At 36.8% G+C, this 20995-nt stretch overlaps 1 protein-coding gene across 8 annotated transcripts in view; it reads left to right on the top strand.

The window, feature by feature from the left end:
* SMARCA2 (SWI/SNF related, matrix associated, actin dependent regulator of chromatin, subfamily a, member 2) overlaps positions 1-20995 on the top strand; it is a 138855-nt gene that overhangs the window by 73726 nt on the left and 44134 nt on the right. For 7 of the 8 annotated variants that reach the window (XM_061375110.1, XM_061375106.1, XM_061375109.1 and 4 more), the window contains 2 exons: positions 2343-2420; positions 6543-6761. In XM_061375110.1, coding sequence (XP_061231094.1) covers positions 2343-2420; positions 6543-6761 — 297 coding nt within the window. Of the gene's footprint in view, positions 1-2342; positions 2421-6542; positions 6762-19180; positions 19289-20995 lie in introns of those variants that run through there. The other variant, XM_061375114.1, reaches the window with a different exon arrangement.

Genomic DNA, 20995 nt, shown 5'->3' with positions numbered 1-20995 from the left:
TGATTGTGGAATGGCAGGTCCCTTCTTATGCTTGTCACTGCAGACTCTTAATGCGAACAGAATTCAGTTTTTGAATGAAAGCTGCATTTGGGAGAGAGTGTATTAACATATCAATTATATGAAGACGTACACAAAAGAAATCTATTCTGCAGTGACTTTTTCTTTCCACCCATACTAGTTAAAATATCCTGTACTAGTTAAAGATGCAGAAATTTCATGCCTGATTTTGCCTCTGAATATGCCTTGTATGTCTGAATATGGTACACACTGAAAGAAAAGAAGATTCTAATAGTTTGTGTTTCACAGGCATCTTTCGTTATGCAAAGTTTCAAAGACCACGGAGTTTACTCCTTCAGTAGTTAAACCTTTCCTTTTGTGTACTTTTTCTGTCTTGTGACTTTAGAGAAAGCTAGTACATCTTGAAGATAGAATTTTGTATTGTTTTAGTATTTTTCATGAGAAATTAAAGAAGACTGAGAAACAGTTTACCAGCAATTGTCTTTTATTTAGGGTGTGAATTGAGGAATGGGATGGTTTATAAGTACCATTTTTGATCAAGTAAAACTGTAGTTCTCAAGCAGCAAACACCATCTATATGAGTAGATAGATGAACTTGAAACCAGTAGAAATTTTCAGTAGGCCTGTGCATTTGTTTTTAAATTTAACATAAATATGTTTTCAGAGCTCTAGAAAATACTTATCTGAAAATGTTTCACAAGTTAGAACTGTGGTTAAGGCCTACTTGACATGCTTTATTTCATAGGTGGCTTCAGAGCAATCTGCTTCTTGTGTGTTGTTCAGATGCGCTTAATCTGCCACCCCGAGCAAGAGCAGATTTAACAAAGGTTTGATTGCCAGTCAGTCTTTAAACCAAGCATTAGTATTGCATTCTGACTCCTAACAGTCAGGTTGAAGTTGAAGCTTTCCAATAAAATTTCTTTATGAAGAGAGACCATGCAAAACTTTGCCCAAACGTTGAAAGTGCTGATGGAGTAAGAGGGTTTGAATTTGCACCGTCCAGCCCTGGTCAGCCATTGCTTCTTCATTGCAACAGCACTGAAAACAAAGTTTGAGTATTGAATGAGAGATAGCAGTACTAGATAAAGCAAGGAGGTAATCTGTGTGTGTTTAGAAAGATATATTGGAATGACAGGGATGTATGACTGCTCATTAGAAGTAACTTGGAGGCATTTTTTGTTGGAATGGGTGTTAATTTTTCTTCTACCGAGTCTTCCTGGTTGGCAGCAGGATTAATCAGACTAACCAGAGATGATGCTGATATTGTGGCTTCTGCTGTGGGATCCCCTATTTTTTTCAGGTCACAGGTTTGAAGTGACAGGAAGCATGGAAACCTTTCGTAATCATAAAAGAAAGGATCTGTGCTCTTTTTTTCTCTCTGTGTGTAACTATTTTAATTTCCTTATTTGAACATTGAAGGAGCACTAGCTAGAACTGGGAAGAACTAGCTCTCTACCATTTTCCCAATCACTTTTTCCATGTTAAAATTTAAATTACACGTGCATGAAGCTACAGAGGCATTTGTTGCAAATTGCTTTAATAAGAACTGCGGGTTTTTTCTAAGGTTTAGAAATTTTGCCAGTAGAAGGAAAATGAGGTTTGTGGATATAGGTAAAGGCATTTTCTGTTTATTTCTGGGAAGAACAAGAGCTACATAACATTATTTTTTTGGTGCCATATGCAACGCTGTGCTCTCATTTCACAGAGTACAAAGCATGAGTTTTCATGAAAAATTTGAAGTCTGCAGCAAAGTGTAATATAGGTTCAGCAAGCCCTATGCAGGGACCAGTATGTTCCAGTGGAATGACATGTTTTGTTTGGGTTTGGTTTTTGTTGGTTTTGTTTGTTTGTTTGTTTGGGTTTTTGTTGGTTTTGTGTTTGGTTTTTGTTTGTTTGTTTTGTTGTTGTTGCTGTTGTTGTTTATTTGTTTGGTTTTTTTATTTCTTTATTGAAGACCTCAAGATGCAGAATGGTATTTAAGAGGGAGTACTGTAAAACAGCACAACGGAAATGTATATATTTTAACTGAAGCACTAACTCTGCTTCTGACCCAGGAAAACCACAACCCAGAATTTCCTGATTGCGTATTTGCTCATTTCCTCATTCTGAATTCATGAAGGTGGTAATAAGTCACAGTTGTCTCTCTGATTTTGTCCATTTTGTGTTACTTCTGACTTGCTGAATACTTTAAAAGCTTTAGGTTCATTTTGCACGTTTCACAGGTTTTGTGACAGAAGGAAGGTCAGTGAGACTGACCTGATGGAGGCTGTTACTTGAAATTGCATGTAACTTCTTTCTAATACCTTACCCGTGTGTGTAACCAGGAGGAAGATGAAGTTCCTGATGATGAGACTCTGAATCAGATGATTGCTCGACGAGAGGAGGAATTTGATCTCTTTATGGTAAGGGTGATATAGTCATAAGTATAGTATCTTCTGTGGTATTTTTTGACAAAGGCCTTAGCCTTTTGTCATGCAAATTTTAGAAAACTTTGTTGAAGGAATAGGTTTTATTTACTTGTATTGTTTGTCTGAAAAAATGATGGTAGTCTGCTATAATAAAGGATTCTTCACAGGACAAAAAGACTTTGGAGATCCTTGCAGACAGTGTAGTGGAACAGTGCCAGCCTTAGAGTGGAGTCTAGCATGACCCGAGAAATTACAGTGCAAAGCTGATAGTCCCAGTTTGGCTTGCTAATACTACAATATACTTTAATTTCTCAATATTTTTTCTGACTTTTGGTCTATGATGTTGGCAAAGACAGAGATGGGAACAAGATACTGAATTAGTAGACTGATCAGTGATTAGTGGACTGACTTTGTGAGCTAACTGGGTTTGCTGATGGTTTTGTTGAAGGCCCAGTTAGCTGCATCTCTGCTGCTACAACTGTCAAACAGTTACTGGAGTAGAGCTAGCGACGGTTCAGATGCATGCAATACAGTTTTATTAGTACTTCCCTTTTTGTTAGTGCTGCTACAATACTGATGGAATAGTTACTAAAATGTCAGCACATAGGCATGGCTCTTGCCTTTTGGTGTGTGTACAGTGTGGGGATTTCTGGAAGACCTTTGAGCGTCACTGACACAGCAACACGAGAATACTTTTAAGTATTTATAATTAATATTTATTTATTACACTTTTAAGTACCATCCCTCTAATACTACATGGGCTGCTTTGTTCTGCAAAGTGAAACAAGAAAGATACTCGTATGTATATGAATGAAAGTATATTGAGTGGTATCCAATATACTATATTGATAATACAGCAGGTTTTTAATGTCTCCAGGATTCACCTGTAAAATGTCACTGTACACAAGTGTACAGGGGTCCTTTTTACAGAAGTGCAACAAACCAAAGTGGGACCTCTTGGTTCAGGTGCACAGCTGGCAAAGGCCATGTGTCCCCCATGTGGCCAGTGTCTTCTGTCATTGCTGACTTGACAGTTTAGCCCTCTTGTGCAGTTTCACTGGTTCTTAACTCAGAAGAGCTGAAACCCCTGAAGCTAGGTTGCACAGAAAAGAAGTGCTTACGAACACCTGTCTTTTAGAGCTTTCCTTCAGTGATTTGCAGGCAACGAAACCAGGAGGTGGTCCTTTCAGCCTAAACGATAAATTTCAGCCAAATCATTTGCTGAAAGTACTTTGAGTTCTATGAAAGCAGATCTGCTGCTGTGAAAAGCTTCTCAGTACTTCACCTTCAGACCCACAAGGAAAGAACTAATCCATGGATTGAAAGTATCTGATGAATTTGTCTGCTTGTAGCAAAGGTCTGCAATGTTATCTTTTTGGATCAAATTTGAAGGCTGTTAACAGCCATTCAGTTAAATAGTTGAGGGCCCAGAGTAAAGACAGTTTTAGCGCTGTGTGGGCTGAATTTATGCTTTTCATACTAATTTACATGAAAGTTTTTATGGGAAAGAGTTAGTAGTAGGTAATAAAAATTTGAAGGTGCACAGCTAGCATGCTTTGAAAGCCAGAGGTTTGAAAATACTTGATAGAAACAGTGAAGTCAAATATTACTGGCTAAAAATAATCTTAATTGTTAATAATTTTTTTATTATTATTTTATTAAACTGATTAGAAAAGTGTGAAGAATAAGTTTGACAGTCTTGTCTTATTTGTTTGTGTTATTTTTATCAATATTTCAGGTCTTGCTTAGTCAGATAAAGGGCACAAAGATAGGTTTATATACTCATTACCTCAGTGATATTTATGGCACCTCATTCCCCTTATGTGTTTTGGTGTGTTTGTTTAACTAGGCCTAGAGGTGTTAAAGCATGTATTTTGCTTATTTAAAGTGGAGACAGTTCCAAAACAGTAGGCAAGAGAGTAGATGGGTTCTTTGAGAAGCTGTTCTGTGGTCACTTTTCATGTTAGAAGTATTTTTTGGTGTAGATCTTGAAATGTGGCTGTAGAGCTGAACACAATGTTCAGAAAGAGGATGTGTGCAAGTGGAATATTAGACAATGACATATATAACAATAGTTAAAAAATACTTGGTAAGATATGGGAAGATAGGATCAGAGGTTTTTCCAGAGATAAAAGTAGTTTGAGTAGTATCCTAAGAAGAAACAAATGGTTGGTTGTATCTTTTAGTCTCAGTCTGAGAATGCCTTTGTTTTTCCTCCCCGAGTGCTTTTATTTCAGAAAACAGCTATTAACATATACTACCTTAGTTTTCAGTATTTGTCTTAGAGTTATAAACATGATCATCAGGGGAAAAAAAAAAAATTTCAGCATTCATTTCATGTACTTATTGTAATAAGATGTCCCTGACTTCACTGAAGTTCTCTGGTAAACAATAGAGAAATCTATCCCATCTATCCCGTTTGGGCCTTCTCTCAGTGCAGCTTGCTGGTTGCCAAGTTAACAATAAACCAAGCCACTTGTCTGGCTGGGATGAGAAATTTTTTGAAGTTAATTCAGATTGAATGAGATGTTCTTTAAATGATGCAATATGGAAGTCTTCTATAAAGCACTAAAGGCTATACAGCCCGTTTGTCATTCCCTGAGGTAATGAAGGATGGTGAAAACCCACGTGTATTTGTGGTTGCGTCTTGAATGTGGTTGGACCGTCAGACTGAAGATGTGCATCTTGCATTCTGCTTTTCACTGAGTTTAAAAATCAGATTGGCAGCAGACAAGATAATAAAGACGGCTTGTAAGATGCTGTGCCTGAGGTAGTATTACAGGAATCTTTGTATTTGAGAAGTGTCAAGATGAGAGAAGATTGAGCATATTGAACAATGCCATCATTAAGCCTCAGTTGGTAAATTTGGCTGGATTTGAGTTGCCTCTATAGATAGATAGTATCTCTGAATTTATGCATATCTGTGTCTTGGCTGGATGTATGAAAGGATGATATGTCTAGTTGGCATCCTGTATAAGTGCAGCATCATGCAGACAAGGGGTTTGTGCATATCTGAGAATGCTTTTTACAAATGTTTGTGGGCCAAAGCTGTAGCCTCTTGTGATGCTACAGCCAATTCTGGTGCCAGTCTTATTTATGTTAATTTTTCAAATATGGAAACTAGGTGCCTGGTGGCCACCTATTTGTTTTCTCTGCTTAGCAACGTACTGCTGTTTCAGTACTTCAAAAGGCCTATTTAAAAAGCTATTCATATTACTTGATATGGGCTACTTAAAAAAAATGCAAATGGGATTCACAGGACCATAGAAGCATAGGTCAGTGTATAATCAATAGAGAGAGGTGGATGTTTCCCTCAGAGGATTATAAAGCACCTCACTGGCAAATCTACAGTAGGTCATTTAAATGTATCCTCAAGTGTCCATATCTGTTGTATGAGGTGATTGTTTACCACACTTGAAATTAATTTATGTGATAATTTCAATTTCAGCTTAACATCTTTAAATTACTTTCAAATAATCTTAACACTTTACCTAATCTTATCTGACTTTTATTTTTTTTTTTTTTGCCTAGTATAGCAATAAGATCAAGAAAAACTCAGTGCTTTAAGCTTGTTTGCTTTAAGCATAGCTGACACTGTGTAGGCAAGATTTTCTCTGAATTCCTCTCTCAATTCCCTTTTTCTAATACTAGCTTTTAAGTTTCCTTCTGATATCCAGGCTCACAAAACTACTGTGTTTTCAGTTATTCTTTCTAGTTACATAACACCTCATGGGAATGTTGGGAAGGCATGATTAGTTATCTGCAGATCACATTTATGAATACAAAGAAACCATAAAACCTGTCCTGAAAAGGAAAAGACATGTTTAATTAACACAAGTGTTCTTGTGATCTGCTTTGTATCACTTAGCTGCTGCAAAATTGTCTCAGTTACCTCAGTAAAAGCTAGTTAATGGAGTAATGAACTTGACTGAAAATCATCAAATGTAGGTAATTTTTATAGTTGCATTTGAAAAGTATTTAGAAGATTATGGAAGGGGAATACCTGCAAATGACTTGGTTTAAAGTTTCAAGTATCATTAGATAGCCAGGTGTTTCCATGGTCCACTTAATATTTGCCCTTGAAATTGTTTTATCCTTTTCCAACTGCCATTGCAGCGCATGGACATGGACCGTCGCAGGGAGGATGCAAGAAACCCCAAGCGTAAGCCCCGCTTGATGGAGGAAGATGAATTACCATCTTGGATTATTAAGGATGATGCTGAAGTTGAAAGGCTTACGTGTGAAGAAGAAGAAGAGAAAATATTCGGAAGAGGATCCCGTCAACGCAGGGATGTGGACTACAGTGATGCTCTTACAGAGAAACAGTGGCTGCGGGTAGGTTATCCTTTTTTTTTTCCTTTACAGTTGAAATTTATTCATTTGTGTTGTTTCTTTTTCGTATTTGAAGACTGCAGTTGCACCAGGAAGAAAAAGCACAATATTATAGTCAAGGCCTAAATATTCTTGTTATTCAGCTTTTGCTGCTGTGTTGAAGTCATAAATAGATTTTAAGCTGCATTGCTGAAACTTATGTCAGTGTTATTAAATGCTGAATCAGGATAGTTTTTTCATGTAATTATTCTATTGCCACGAATCTTGATATATTTCTTACATCTTAATTCCGTAAGTGCTGTCTTAAAGGTATATCAAGAATGCTTTCACAGTGAAAGAAGATCAGTGATCTGGGTATATTACAGTTTTCTGTGCTGCAGAAGCTTAATTTTGTTACTGTTTTTAAACACCTCTAAAGAATTTGCAAACTTTGACCAGTCTTTTTTCTCTCATACTGTTTAATTTCCAAGTCCTGCACATTTCTTAACTCCATTGAGATCAAGACTCTTGATAAATGATATAAGAATTTAAATAACGATTCTAAACTTAACTCACACATTTTTGTTGTACTTGAGGATTTTTGCCGTTCTTCTGTGAAATACATATCTGATGAATTCTAATGCATGTACCTTTTCAGAATTACAGTAACAGGTGGTAAGGAGGTGAGGACTGGTTGTTGGAAAGTCTTTTCAAAACCAGGAAATCTGTTTTATAACATGTGTCAACAACTTCTTTTGAGATATGGACAGTGAGACTGATGCACCCTCAGCAAATTTGCCAGTAACACCGAGCTGTGTGGTTCATTTGATATGCCAGAGGGAGGGGATGCCATCCAGAGGGACCTTGATAGGCTGGAGAGGTGGGCCAGTGAAAGCCTGCCAGTGTTCATGGAAGGTTGGACAGGGCTTTGAGCAACCTGGTCTAGTGAGAGGTGTCCCTGCCCATGCAGTGGTTTGGAACTGGGTGATCTTTAAAGATACCTTCCAACCCAAACCATTCTGTGATTCTGTGATAATGTTATGATTTCCAAAAGATATTGGTAAAATACTGTATGTGCAAAACTAGTCTACATCGATGGACAGAGGTGAGTTTTGTCATAACGTAATTAAAGACCTAATGCAACATGTGTAGTGTAGGTTTTGTGTACAACTTTCTAAAAATGCATAGAAATCTTACCTACTTCCATTGTAAACATGATGATTTTGAGAGTGCGTTGCGCAAAACTATGCTAAGAGCTAATCAAGTTGCTGCTGCATAGGGAGCAAGTTTTGCATTATACATCAGCTGTAAGTCTAAGCAAGTTTATGAAACTACAGTACTTTGGTACTTGGTATTTTCAGGTAGTCACTGGAGAAGAAAGACCTAGAAACATAAACTTCCATCTTGAACATTTACCCATTACCCATTACTCCTACAGTGGAGTTGATTGCAATATAGTGTACATCTACTCAAGATCATTTTAAGCTAATTGTTTTTAATGATGGATACTCTCACTATAGCAACATACACTTCAGCTTTGGCTTTTATGTTTTTGTCTTGAATTGTTTATGATGTTTCTGTTAAGCACTTAACTGTCAGAAATGCCAGCCCTGAAATATCATCTAATCCACCTTCCTACTTAGGGTGGAATCAGCCACTCCTGTATCCCTTATAATAGATACTCATCTGTTCTTTAAAGCCTTCCACAATAGTGAATTTAGAAGGGGAGTGTATTACCTATTCAGCTTTCCTTTGTATTTCATCTGAATTTTCCTCTTGGCTTTTAAGCCAATTACTTCTTGTTCTGATCACTCTGGTCATGCGGAACAGGCTGCTGCTTTTCTTTTTTCAGCATTTCTGTATGTCTTAGAAAAGATGTTTTGTTCTTCAGTCCATTCTTAAGGTTAACAACCACTGCTCATTCAGTCGTCTCCCATAATTGCAGTTTTATAGATCTCTTGGTTGTTTTCACTGATTTCTCCTAGATGCTCTATGTGTGACTGACGCATTTCTACAAGGTTGGCCAAAAGGTAGGCAACAAAATTCCAGGTGCAGTGCCATTTGAATGAGGAGGTGGAGTTATCTTGCATAATTTCTAGGATACTTACGCCTTGTAATTCAGTATTTCATTTTTTTAACACTAAAGGTATTGACTCATGTTAAATTTTTGATCCAGCATAACCCCTTAATCCTTTACTGTGGATCTACTTACTGGCCAGATTTTCAGAATCATGTTTTGTGTAGTTGATTTTTCCTTCCTAGTAAGAGGATTTAACCTATGCCCTTGTTGAATGATATCCGAGTTTTCTTCACCAAAATTACTCTGAATTTTAAGCCTGTCCTTGGGCGAACTCCTGGCAAGCTTGGTGTTCTTTGTAGATTTAGTAGGCATACTTCCTATTCTGTCTTCCTGCAGACACTTAAGAGCACTGAAGAATGCTGCACCATTTGATAAAGAGCCATTAAGGACTATTGAGGAAACAGTTTCTTACCAGTTCTCTGTTTATTTGATAGCAGTTGTTTTCACTGTTTGTTTCTGAGACTGTTGAGCGAGGTCAGGTCAGAAAACTTGCTAGTCCAGATGATACATATGCTACCCCTTTTTCAACATGGCTTGTTATTCTGTTGAGAAAAGTTAGTCTTCCTTTTCCTCCCTATGCAGTTGGTAAGCATGTTCTCAAATTAGCTAAGCTAAAGCTAAGTCATATTGCTTCACAGTGCAATGCAGTCACTACTGTGAGTATTGTATATATACTTACATTTTCAGCTGAACTTGGAAGTATGTTGAAATAAATGCAGTTGTAAGAACTATTTATACTTCTAGATGTCAGAGGAATTATATTTATAATGTACCACTGCTTATGCAGGTTCAGAATAAAAGCTCCAGTGGCTGGATACCGAAATCTTAGTCAAGTTTTCTGAGGTTTTTCATCTTTATTTGCTATGTGTTTCTATGTGTGTGTAAAAGACACACAGAAATCGGAGTTCTTTGTTGCACCCATTGGCCTCCCACCACCATCACTTTTATGTCTTTGAGAATGTGTTTGTCTTTTTCTGTAGTACGTTCTCTGGAAGGTGTAGAAAAAGCGATCATAGTCTTGTACGTTTTCAGTGGAATCTTCATAGAAACAAACAAAATTGTGGTAGATAATTGATGATCATTTGTAACTTGTGGTTTTGTCGTTATAGCTTGTAACAATATTATGAATTAATTATTCTGTGTTAACTTGGATGCAGTGAACTACTTGTGTCAGTAAAACTGCAAAAGAGAAGCGCCATTAAGTTCTGAATTAAGAATAGGACATTAATTCATAAAATACCCTTTTACCTCATTTCTGTATCATGCATTCTCCAGAACAGCTATAAATGCTTCTATTTTATTGCAATGCACAGAAGACTGTACTAGCAGCAAGTGATGCCCTTCATTGTTTCTTTTGCTGTGGCTCCTCTTACAGCTTTATAACTGTCTTCTCATGGGGTTTTCTGGAGTAAAACTGTGCATTTCTGACAAGTTGGTTTCATAATACCAATATCCAGTCCTCAGCTGTCTCTTTTATATTATGTGTCTTACGGAAGTTGATTAGGTCTCTTTGTTTCTGATGAGTTTTGCCTCAGTCAGCAGCCACAGCTTGGACTGTGGTGACCAGCTGCCTTCTCCTTTTCAGTTAGATCCTGATCCTTCTGCTGATGCACCCAACACCTGAAGTATTTAGTTAATTAAGGTCATGGCAGATCCCCACAGAATCTGCCACACATCTCAAGATTTCTATGCACGCATGTATGCTGACCAAGTATATCAGCTCCCTGCTTGCTAGGATGTCAAGTACCTGAGTTTGGAAGAAGACAAAATAATTACAGAAGCCAAATCTGTGAACATATGCAGTGTTTAGTAAGACTGCGCTGCTGGCCTGAGCAACCTGTAATTCTGTAACAGCCTCCCAGGGAAGCTGTAAGACACAAAGGGCTTCATCACTAGCTGTCGCTGCAGCCTGCTGTTCTGTAGCTGTTGGCATGGCAACCACATTTCCTAAAAAAAAAAAAAAAAAAAAAAAAAACAACAAAATAACCCAACAAAACCCCCCCAAAACCCCACAGAAACCACACAGAAACCACACACAAAAACACAAAGGAGGAGTTTGCTTTCTGATCCTGTGAAGCTTTTGTAATCTTGAAGTACTTCATGCTTTATTTACCAGTCCCTTCACCACTTCTAACATACTGGGATCCATTCTTTGCTGGATCCCATAGCAGATTGTTTTATAGAGGCATCATCTACTAAGGGCTCCATTGCTAAGGACAGGCTTCAAGAATCAGAGGATTTGTTTGAGTAGTTACAAGACTCTTAATGAAGTTGCACCTGGATTCAGCTTCTCACTCAATTAATTGCTGCATAGGTGATATGAATACGAAGTTTTCTTCCATAGTTGTGCAGTTTATTTGAAATAGCTTACCATGTTCACCAGGGAAACATACTTGAGTCCAAAATGAACAGTATCTCATTTGCCTCATGCAGGCATGCAAACACATCAGCTATTTTGGGCTACTTGTTTTGCTGATATAAAATTGTAAGTGAAATTCTAGCATTTGGTCAGTTTATTAAATTTAAAGAAAACCAGTGGTGGTTTTCACACATACAGAATATCTGGTGAATACTTTCTAACAAAACTGTGACACGTATTTTCTTTTTTGTTTCTGTTTCTGTTTGCTAATAAGGTGAATGTGTTGTTTAATAAATCAAACTACTAGCAGGAAAACGCTGGATGTGTTTTCAGCTGTTTCCTCAATGAGCTCGAACGCTGCATAAGTTTTTGCTTGTACGCACTCTCTAATAGTCAGTTAAGAATTAAATCTGGTACTAGAGATAGTATAGCTGGGCCAGCTTGTTAATACAACTTGTCATGAATTACTGAACGCTTTTCAGTTAAGTTCGTGTTTTCTGAGAAAGCTTCAGTTTTATGTATACAACTTCAGTAACAAGACTAAGAAGATATTTTAAGACATGGTTTGGTAAACTTTGGTAGTTAAATTTAGTCTTACAGTAATCTTAATTAAATACTGAAATAGCAGTACAGAAAATCAGCATTAGATTTGATAATTGTTTTACCTTAACTTTTCATCTGTTGGTTGTTAATTGTAATGGAGGTTTTTTGCAGTCTGTACTAGCGGCTGGGATTCCATGAAAGGAGAAAGCTCATGCACACTATACCTCTCCACCCCTGGTTTTCTCTCTTTCTTACTCCGCTGTAGCATTTCTGGTTACAATTGCAAAGTTTCCTGACTTGCTGCCAGATCTGCTTAACAGTTGAGTATTTGCCCAGGGCATTTGAAGAAAATTGCTTTCTGATCTAAACTTTGCCCTGTAGTGTTGAAGTGCAAGACCAATTGAATTTGGTAAGCTCTAGGGAGAACAAGTCACATCTAAAAGACTTCGTCACTGAAGGCTTAAAAAGTCCACCATCTCAGGGTGTTGTCTGTTTTGTGATGAGCAGCCATCAGAATGCCCCAGGTACTATTTTCTAACATGCAAGTTGAGGCTGACAGGTTTTAGGCATGGGGAAGCTGATTCCGTGAAGGATTAGGAAGTTGGACATGACTTTAAGGTCTCACAAAACCAAGCCATTCTTGTGTTCTGCTATTGTCTTTCACAACCTTTTGAGGAAATTCTGTTCAGAGTCTCTTCAAGAAAGGAAAAAAGGCTACTTTTAAGTTGCAGTGACATTAAAACTTACGAAGCAGTGTAAATGAAAAGGGCCTTTTCATGGCTCTTGATGTATGATAGGGAATTTAAAGCTATCTACCTGATAGCTTTGCTTCTGTGTTTTGGCAAGACATGTTTGTTTGTCAGAATCTAGAGGCAGGATTGAGGGTATTAATTTTGGAAACTAACAAAGTGCTTTGAAATATCTCTTCAGTATTTGAGATATACTCTTAATAAAGCAAATTGTAGTGTTTCAAAAATAGTTTTTGTGTTAGAAAGACCTCGAGACAAGAAATCTGACTACATATTTCAAAGGAGTAACTATCAATAAAACATCTTGCTGTATTTTCATATGATTCTTTTTTTAGTCTGTGATTTTGTCCATATGACGTTGCATGTAAAGTAGCAAGTATCGTTAACACAATTTTGATTGAAATTGTACATGTATTCTCCCATAGAAAACATTAGTATAATAGTCTCATACGAACATCCTTGTGTATTTATAAAAGATTTGAGCAGTATTGTTTAACATTAGGCTAAAATAAATTGCATTTTCTCTGAAATAGCTATACTTTTCTGAAGTACCATGTTTATATAGCCTGGCAACCATGAGCTAAAACTCTAGATTTCAGCCATTGTTATATTATTACTGTTTCAAATGTTAAATTTTGCATGAAAAAAATCATCCGTGTGGTTAAGATGCCCACAGTACTCTTTGTGTGGAAGGTCAAAATTCAGATCAACTTCCAAAACTGAAACAAATGCAGCTATTAAATACTTTACAAAATCCACAAAAAAAAAGGAAAGTCTGCATTGAAAGTTTAAAACAGCGTTGTTGCTAGGGGCATTTGGCAGCAGGAGAAGCAGTAAACATTTCAATACTTGGTCCACTGTACTGTTATGTTCTCTGACATGAAGGGGGCCTGTAGGGATGCTGGGGAGGGACCCTTCATTAGGGACTGTAGTGATAGGACAAGGGGTAATGGGTTAAAACGTAAACAGGGGAAGTTTAGATTGGATATAAGGAGGAAATTCTTTCCTGTTAGGGTGGTGAGGCACTGGAATGGGTTGTCCAGGGAGGTTGTGAATGCTTCATCCCTGGCAGTGTTCAAGGCCAGGTTGGACGAGGCGTTGAGTGTTACGGTTTAGTGCGAGGTGTCCCTGCCCATGGCAGGGGGGTTGGAACTTGATGATCTTGAGGTCCTTTCCAACCCTAACTATTCTATGATTCTGATCTGTGACAGTAATGATGATAGGTCATGTGCAGTAACAGGTATTTTGTCACCTAATCAAACTTTTGAATAAGAGTCACCTGTGTAGGTGATGGGAAGCTTCACAGCAATGTTTTCCATGCAGCTGGCACAACAGGAAGCACTAATCCTTTTGCTGTATCAGTGTACATACACAGAGCACTGCTGCTTTTATAGAAACACAAAAATGAAAGCAGTATGTTTCTTCTTGCATGTAAACAAATATGGAAGTAATAACTTACTAACTGTGAAAGAACAGGAAAGTTGCAGACTAAACTTCCTGAAGAACTCATCCTATCTTCAGCATGTCATGAGTGAACACTTTAGGTAGTTTGCTTCCTTTGGCAACTGCAACAGTATTTTATGAAAGACAAGGTAAACAGTAACTGGAAATCCTTGTCTCAAGATTGGGAAGCCATCCTATATAAGTGTTTATTAGTGGTCAGATATAAATGTGTTTCTGATCAGCTTTTGTATTCTTGATCTCCTTATCAGACTGGGAGACAGTAAATCATAGGAATGTTGTTGAATTCATGGTGGGGTGGTTTTTTTTCTGTTGCCTTTTTTTTTTTTAATTTGGGATCTGGTCTTTATTGTTGAGTGTTTTCATTACTTCACTGCATTTACTAAATTGTCTTAAATTTTTTTGTAAGTTCTAATCAACTGTTTTAGCTAATCCTAAAAAATGGAAATGAAAAAAATATCTCAGAAGTGGGATATATCCCTCCAGTAAAATACTATTTTAGACCAAAGAAGGAAGACCTGGAAATGAAGCCCACAGTAAAAACTAAGCCATAGCAACCTCGATTTTATTTTCATTCTAAATGGTGAGATGACAAGGAAAATAAAACATCTGTTGTAGGACACAAGAATGTTATGCTGTTGACTAAATTCTATGCTGATTACTTTAAAGGAATTTAGGAAAAAGGGAGAAAAGAAATCTCCCCTTAACACCCCTCAGCAAAGGTAATTTTCTCATGCAATTAATTTTCCTTGCCCCCTCTTTTAAGGAAGGTATGTACTTTGTCAAGAAAAAAAAGCATAACTGGAATACTAATTGTCTTACAATACCTTTGTCATGGCCTAGTGGGAGGTGTCCCTGCCCATGGCGGTGGGGTTGATAATCTTAAGGTCCTTGCCAGTCGTGACCATTCTATTATTCTGCATTCCTATACTGTCCCCTACACTGCTGAAATAGGTGTTCCTGAGTCAGAATTCTGGATAAGTCATGGAGAAAATGCTGACAAAAATAAAAAAGGAAGAAAACATTCCTCTTCCACTATTCCTCACTGAAAAAAATAGTCACTAAATGCTCCAGAATCATGTCTATGCAACAAACATATGCATCTCTGTCATACAGAACAAGATAAAGGGGGAAAAATGAGGCATCTTGTCATGATAGATTTTACTTCAAGATGGATTGCTTGTGAATCTGAAGCCAGAGAACATGTATCTTCCATCAGCTTTTTTTCTGTGCTGGTAAGAAATGCATGTAATAGATCATTCACAAATGGAAATGCAACAGGCACCAGGGAAGACTTGTTGGCAGTCAGAGCCCTCTTCCCTAAACAAAACCTTTCCATGATTAGTATGAAATAATGCTTCCTGCTTAAGTTCCTTTCAAGAGGTTTTCTTGGATTTTCTGCCTATCCATTTTACTTAAGCAAGCCTCCAGTACCTGCAGATATCAAAACCACACATGCTTTAGCTGTCCTTATCATGCTTGTTGAGAGGTTCTTAGAAGTCTTCATCTTTATTTTTTGATCTGATTCACTGTTAGAAAGGGATACTTGAAGAAATCAGGACTTTCTGTATGGAAGAAAAAGTGTAGCCACTCATGATTTAATAGTTTTGTTTATAAATATTGTGGGCAAAAGCAAATATACAAAAGTAAATAGACATTTTTACATGTCTTGATTATATCCACTGAATATTCGTACATATGCACATTAAATAATTGATAATTTTCTCCAGAATATTTGAATTTACAGTTTAAAAACTGAGTATGTATAGATAACTATATATATATAATAATAACATTTTAAAAATCCCCACATGCCATGGTTCAATCATAGTTATTTCCTGTTTTGTTGTCATTTATTTATTTGAGGTTACAGTTACAAACTAAAGTTACTTCTGCTAAATTAGTCTTGAAGGATAGCTGTGGTCATATTAAGTGTATTTCTTTATAACTGTGTGACTGTAAAGATTGTTATTTTTTTTTCCCGTAAATTTGCTTGCAGTATTTTCTTGATAGCCTTGCAGTGTCTTTCTTTAGCTGTATTCATTCAGTCTGTAAATTTTACTTCTAATTGTTCTTCCAAAGATAACTGCAACTATTTCCAATGCCAGAATGTTAAAGCTGTTTACTCTTTGAGTCATCAATATGCTGTAAGGTTCTGAGCAATCTGAAGGCAATCTGAAATGTGGAGGATACCATCTATTTCAGGTATATGAAATATAGGTATATATGGTATATATGGTGTTATAACATCCATTTCGGAATATATATGTTTATCATCTGGCAACTTTCATGTGCAGTATTTCAGAAGTCCACAGTACATTCTCCTCTGGTCTTGAATAAGGGAGTTTTTTCGTTGTGTTTAGAAACAGGCTATTACTCCACATGACAAGAGTTGTTCAGCGAGTAATCTAGCCATCTAAAAAGAAGGTGGGAAGATTTAGGAATAAAACAAACAAAGCCCACCACAACAAAACAGTTGAGTGAGAAAGAGTAAGAGGTTGAAATCATTTCTGGCACAGAATTTGTTTGGATTCTCCACCACCCAGCCCCTCACCCCTCCACTGCCTCTTTCTGCTGCTCCCTAGGTTAGGTTGGTTTCTCAGATCAGAAAGGAAACACTGAGGATAAAAGCTTTAATCCTGTATATGGGGCATTGATGTCTGGAGGGAAGGGGCCAAGCCATCTTAATGTTCATTTCATTAAGATAAAATCAGGGAGGGATACAGGAAGACATCTTGTGTCTGTTCATTTCCCATTTAACCTGAACATACTTTCAGCATTATGAAGTAGACTTACTACATGGTTCCACTTTTATTTTGTGGGTACTCTTTCTTTGACTGTAAGTTGTATTAATAGCTTTTGCTATGCCTTAACTTTCTCTCATAACAATACTGTAGTTAATCTCCAATCAAAAGAAAAATAACTGTTTTACAGTGTTGTCTCGTTGCAATCTTAGAGACAGGCTTTAGACACCAGAACTGATTTTATGCTGAGCACCCCCATTGATTCACCATGTTGACCACACTTGGATCACCTGATTCCTGTAAAATGAATTCAAAACTAATATAAAACTAACAGTTGTTGAACTCATGAGAGAAAACCCAGAGCTATAGCTTTTAGTGCTTAATTAGATCCATAATTCTCTATTGAAAAGGTGCTCAGTTATGGTGTTGTGTTATGCTCCCAGGAAGTGAAGAATACATCTATAATGTCCCACTCTTCAAATGGAGAAACAAAACAGCTTCCATTTATATTTGCTTTGTTTCTGTGGTGGTGTTGTAGCTATATCCATGTTCCCTAAGAGTACTTCTACCTCAAAACACCTAATTTCTTTTCTGAAGAGGAAAATGTAATTGCAAGCAGCCATAGGAAGGCCAGCAGTCTCAAAAGTAAATTATACTTGCCTTCTAAAAAAATTCACGTTTGGGCTGGGGGGGGGCACTTCTTTTTAGAGGCAGGCAGTTTGTCTCTTTAATCTGTGGTCATTATGTTCATTCTTAAAAATCCTTGTGCTCTTAACTCTTTAGCAAGGAAATTGCTTTTTGTACGTGGACCAGGATGCAGCAATAAATTCAGAAAAGCAGGAATGTTTTGTCAGGACTGGGCTTAACACTGAGTCCTCGCACTTTCACTGGCATCTCTGTCTTTCATGAGGTGCCCAACCCTTTGCAGAATTTGATATTAAATTTTCAGAGCTTTCTTTAAAAAAAAGTAGTCTTCAAACTTTATTGTACTCATGTCCTGTTTCCTTAAGGGAAGGAAAGTGTTAAATTTTTATTTGTGTACTGTTTTCCTTGACTCCCTTACTGTTCACCTCACTAATCCAGAGGCATTTGAGCATGGGAGATGTCTGTGCTATCTGGCAGTCTTGCACAGCCCATCATCTGGAACTGAGAGATTTGTTTCTGGGATTTGTATCATTATCGTACTGGTGAAGGTTTGGAAGGGCATTCTTTTCGGTGTGGCACTTCAGCCTAGAATAGTAAGCTTTTCTAACAAAGAGCTCAGTCAGATGAATTAGTTTAGTAAATACTTTATTGCTAATACACACATGCATGGATCATATCTCTAGACAAAGGCACCGAGCATGAATGTATCTTGTGATAATTGATGTATGTGAGGTTTTTTAAAGCCATTTTAAGCCATATTTTAAGGAAGCATAAATCATACAGGTTTAGTTTTAAATATTACTGTTTATATTCAAAATATAAATTTGCACTTGAGAACTAATGTTAGGAGCCACAGTAAGAAGAGTTTTGAACTGCTGGTATTGTCACACTGATTTTCAAGTGGTGTCACTAAAAAATTAAGGAAAACTGACTTTATATTCATAGATGTACATTTTGAAAGCTGGGTATAGTAACTGATACATTACTAGCTAAGTAGACAGTTAAGTATTTGTTTGCAGATCTGTAGTATGTTAAGAATTAATTTGCTGCTAGTCGCTAATTTTGAGAGTGCAAGAGTATATGTTAGTTTACTTGGATTTTAGGGTGTTTCTTTTCTTTATTACACTGCTATATGTGATATTTAAAAAAAAAAAAAAAAGAGTTTTTACTTTTATCTTCCAAAATATTACTGAATGCAAACAAGGATTTTATGCAGAATTCTAAAATAAGATGTTAGTAAACTCTCAGGGCAGCACCACTTTTTTTTTTTTTGTCAAGCTAACAAAAATACATTTATTCAAGTGAGTAGCAGTTTTCTGTGAAGCACCACAAAATGTTACTGAAGTTACAAAACAATAAGTAAATTAGGTTTTTGGTTTTTTGGGTTGTTTTTTGGGGGGAGCGTGTAGGTGGTGTGGGGCTTTTGAGGGGCAGGGTTCTTCTTAATTTCTTACAAATCAGAGTAGATTTTTTATCAGTGTTAGTAACCAAAACAGGATCTGTTCACTGTGGAGCAATAAGAATGCATTTTCTGTAATAAATGCATTTTTAAAATGCATGCAATTTATTTCAGCTTTAAAATAGTACATGGAATTGTCTAATTGTGCTGTTATAATTAAAATGCTAACAAGAATCAGTTACTGCCCAGCTAAAAGTCTAATTTGGATGCCTAGAATAGTAAGGGGAGAAATATGATAAGTAGTTGTCAATATTGAAGTATGCTGAAGGAGGAAGGCTTCAGGCCTTGTAGTAGGTAGAATGAAACAGCAGATTTGAGTATCCACAATCTTTTCAGTATTAAATTTTCAGTAAAATAAAATTACTTGTATATGAAAACATAGCCTTTCCCCAGCTCTCTTTTTTTTCCTGATCAGCTGATGAAGAGACTAGCAGCTCGCTGCTTTGCTGGCTTGTTAATTTTATCCCCACTAACTGTGATTTCCGATAGTCGGCCTGCTGATAGTGGTAAGGTAAATATCCTTTTTCATTGCCGTCTTGAAGATTCAGTAGAACTACATCACAGGCATGCGTAGGTGTGTAACACATCAGAAGTCAGTGTTCTCTGTATTTCAGTGTACAACTGAGTACTAAAGGGGAGCAGTGACATTAATTGTTGACAGCCTTGCTGTATTTATTAGCTTTTCTTGCTTTTAAGATAATGCAGAGAAATTTCCTTTTCTTAATCTTCTTTAGCTGCGTGGTTTGTAGTGGGTGTCCAGCTTTATTCAAATTAATATTAATGAATTTGTGTGCAGATTTCTTTTTTTCCTTTTTTCTTCCTAACTCATCAGATATCAAGCTTCCTTCATAGTGGTTATCTGAACGCTGTAGAAGCATGATGTAAATTGTCTTTTGATTATTAAGGCCTAGTTTCAGGCTGTCCCTCAGGATTCTGTGTTCGTGTTTATTCTGTGGATTTGCACGTCGGAGGATGCATAGGAAACCGATTTATAAATCCCACTGGTTTTAACATGCCAGGTCGTTTTGTGTTGTGCATGAGGTTTTGTTCACAAAACGTTTTTTCAAGAGACATTGTGCACAATTGAGAAAAATTATGTCTGGGCTGTAATCACTCTTTTTATATTGATTGTTATGCTCACATGATCATAAATATTAGCCATGTTTAGTGCTGTGGAGAAATGAAGGTAATTGCTTATGATTAGAGCTCTTTCAGCTACGAGAAAGGATTGATTAGCATTTGCATGTACTCAAGGCAATATTGAGAGGCAAAAGGGACAAATATCAACATCAGTTATGTTCTGAGAAAGCATTAATCAGAAAGCCTAGTTTTAAAATTTTTTTCCTTACTTTTGTATCTTTAATTTCAGATCTCTTATGACCCAGTATTTCTGTTTATTGTCTTTTATTGGCTAGTCCAAATCAAGAAAAGTTCAGCTTCTTGGTTTTTCACATAGATCTTATAGTGTGTGAGCAGGTTCCCTTTATTCGTAGTTTGGCTTTTTGTGGCAATTTTTTTATCACTCTGCATAGTGCTGCTGGGTCTGGTTAAAAGCATACGTTCAGGTAATTGAAATGAGTGTCCATTGTGTGTGACTGTGTGTGCAGTTTTGGTTTTTGTTTGCCTTTTTTTTTTTTCTTTGCAGCCCATGTTATGGGTTCTTTTTATAGTAAAACACCGTACTGTCAGTGCTTCTGCCTATCTGTTGGTTACTATGCTGGTTACTATACCATTTTAGAAACGGTTTTAACCCTCAAGACAATCTGGAAGTTGCTTAAACTATTTGGAAAAGAGGAGTCGTTACTGCATAAAGTATCTGTGTGTTGTTTGTGTGCACAAAGAATTGTGTGTGATCTGCCTTTGGGAGCTGAGGGCCGTTTAGACTGTCCTGTTGGAAAACATGTGAGATCAAAGTCTGTTTTGCATGGAACGACATAAGCCAGAACTGCCACTGACATGAACAAATGAGTGTTTGTTGTGCATTTACTGACATAGTACCACAGGCCATTATTGTGTGTGAAACTGATTTGGTGTGGAATTCAAGGTTCAGATAAACATGCATATATTTATATGATAATGGGCTTCTCAGAACAATTTAATATTTAGTGTCTCTTTGATTGCCAGTAACTCAGTTTCTTGTTGTACTCTTGTATATAAACAAGCTCTCTTGTTTAGAAATAAGCTGAATATTTTTAATTGAATTATCTGCATCCTGTGG

This window comes from Neopsephotus bourkii, unplaced genomic scaffold (genome assembly GCF_033783945.1).
Source record: "Neopsephotus bourkii isolate Nb327-2 ecotype Australia unplaced genomic scaffold, CSIRO-AGI_Nbou_v1 NB_1658, whole genome shotgun sequence".
NCBI classification, from domain to species: Eukaryota; Metazoa; Chordata; class Aves; order Psittaciformes; family Psittacidae; genus Neopsephotus; species Neopsephotus bourkii.
The sequence above is the reverse complement of the archived record's forward strand: the minus strand, read 5'-3'. Positions and strand labels throughout refer to the sequence as shown.